Here is a 2,249-nt window from a genome sequence, read left to right as displayed (position 1 = left end):
TGAGCACTTGTCTATATGCAGTAATCAGTTAGAAGCAGTATGTTAGATTAGCTAATTAATTCATTGGTTGCATTTTAGTCATTGTCATCATAACTCTAATTCGATATAAAATCAAATGTGACCCTGGACCACAAAACCATAAGGGTGATTATTATTATTTTGTTTTTTAATTGAGATTTATACATCATCTGAAAGCTGAATAAATAAGCTATCCATTGATGTATGTATGTTTGATAGGACAATATTTGGCCAAGATGCAACTATTTGAAAATCTGGAATCTGAGGGTGCAAAAAAATCTAAATATTGAGAAAATCTCCGTTAATGTTGTCCAAATGAAGTTTTTAGCAATGCATATTACTATAATCAAAAATTAAGTTTTGATATATTTACGGTAGGAATTTAAAAAAAATATCTTCATGGAACATGATCTTTACTTAATACCCTAATGATTTTTTGGCATAAAAATCAATCATTTTGACCCATACAATGTATTTTGGCTATTACTACAAATATACCCGTGCTACTTATGACTGGTTTTGTGGTCCAGGGTCGCAAATACTTAATTTATTATGATTTCCTTAGATTCCTGGAGTGTGCGGCACAGCAATTTATTCCAAAATGTTGCAGTTTTTCCTGATTCTCTCTGCAGTTTATGCCATGGGCATGGCAGCGCGTGAGTATTACACACATTATACAATTGTTCAGCTCAAATAAGTAATCGTAAATAACTAAATATATATATATAATTTTTTTTTATAAATTAATAGATAAAATGGCAACTCTGGCATAATTACAATAATAAGTTAAAAGTCAGGGTCCAAGATAAACAGATACAATGTGAACAAAAGACAGCTTACTTTATAAGTTTAGGTAACTTCAGCGCTGATGTTCATTTTCTTGAATAATCCTTTAAATCATAGTTGAAATACATGCAAGACAGTTTTAATAGCTCTTATTCCCTCTTTCAGCTTTACCTGATCTTTTCTCTTACTCACCTGCTGTTGGGGACGGCAGTGGGATTGAATTTTCCACTGCCATTGAGGGTCGCATCACTGGTATCAGAGTCTGGGAATACAATAACTACTGGGGCGGCTATATCTCTGGGTAAGTTTCCTCAAGCACCACTGGACAGTCCGGATCATCCATATTTTCAAATAACCAAAAAATATAACAATTATGGCTTTGAAAAATGTTGTTAGAAAAGTATGTTTAAAAATCTTGTCAAGTAGATATCAGAAGAATTGGAGTGACAAAAAATGTATTATCATCAATTGATACTACAAATTATTTCTCTCGGGGAAGCATTTGTGATTTAATTTATATAATAGAATTTTAGATTGTACATGTCATTATTTATGGCATATGCACTATTTGAACATTATTGACATATTTGTTTAGGTTCCAGCTGAGGTACGAGAGTAACTGGACAGCAGAGGTTGGTGTAAATAGTGGCAATCCGATGGAAATGATACTCTACGACAAAGAAGCAATTATTCAGATCTCTGGAAAGTACTACTCTGGTTACATCTATGAGCTTGTGTTTGTCACAAATCAGGGGCGCTTATTTAAAGTGGGACAGTCTAATGGGGCCTCGTTTAACTTCTATCCAACCCAGAAAGGAAATGAGCTGCGTTTTCTCAGTGGTCGACAGAATGGAAGTGGCATCACCTCTATTGGGGCTCATTGGGCCGCAATACGTATTGGGAAACCCTGAAATTAATTTTTTATCTTATATTTAATTTAATGTGACCTTACTAATATACAGAGAAACATTTATCTTGTACTTGAATATCTTTAATCATTTGATTATATTGTTTTACCCGTACTATGTTCAGGGAGTGTTCTTGTATCTATGCCAATTTGTCTCATTCAGTAAATTGTTAAAATAAAAAGTGTATTATAAATGCATAAATAAGCAATATTAATATGTACATCCCTTAAATGTATGATATATGGATAAAATAATAAACATACACAGGCTAAGTAACCAGTGGTCAAGTTGAATTTGTGCAAAAACTAGTTTAGCTTGTTATGAGGAAATTGTAGAAAATGTAGAAAAAACTGACAATGTCAGGTACTACAGACAGTATCTAGCATTGCCTGTATATTCTACAACATATAACAATATATTTCAATAGGCAATATGATGCCAATATATATCAGGGTAACACATGACACTAGAATAATTAAGAAAAAAAAGAACTAAATAACATAAAATGCAACACAAAACAATCTAATGTGCATTAAT

At 32.4% G+C, this 2,249-nt stretch overlaps 1 protein-coding gene across 1 annotated transcript; it reads left to right on the top strand.

Annotated features, from left to right (window-relative positions):
* Nucleotides 1-587: 587 nt before the first annotated feature.
* LOC107681589 (zymogen granule membrane protein 16-like) lies at nt 588-1,977 on the top strand. The gene is made up of 3 exons (XM_016477903.1): nt 588-674; nt 970-1,105; nt 1,400-1,977. Exons 1-3 carry the CDS (start codon nt 620-622, stop codon nt 1,713-1,715), a joined length of 507 nt encoding a protein of 168 aa, XP_016333389.1. The 5' UTR covers nt 588-619; the 3' UTR covers nt 1,716-1,977.
* Nucleotides 1,978-2,249: the final 272 nt, after the last annotated feature.

Source organism: Sinocyclocheilus anshuiensis, unplaced genomic scaffold (genome assembly GCF_001515605.1).
Source record: "Sinocyclocheilus anshuiensis isolate Anshui unplaced genomic scaffold, SAMN03320099.WGS_v1.1 scaffold14555, whole genome shotgun sequence".
NCBI classification, from domain to species: Eukaryota; Metazoa; Chordata; class Actinopteri; order Cypriniformes; family Cyprinidae; genus Sinocyclocheilus; species Sinocyclocheilus anshuiensis.
The sequence above is the reverse complement of the archived record's forward strand: the minus strand, read 5'-3'. Positions and strand labels throughout refer to the sequence as shown.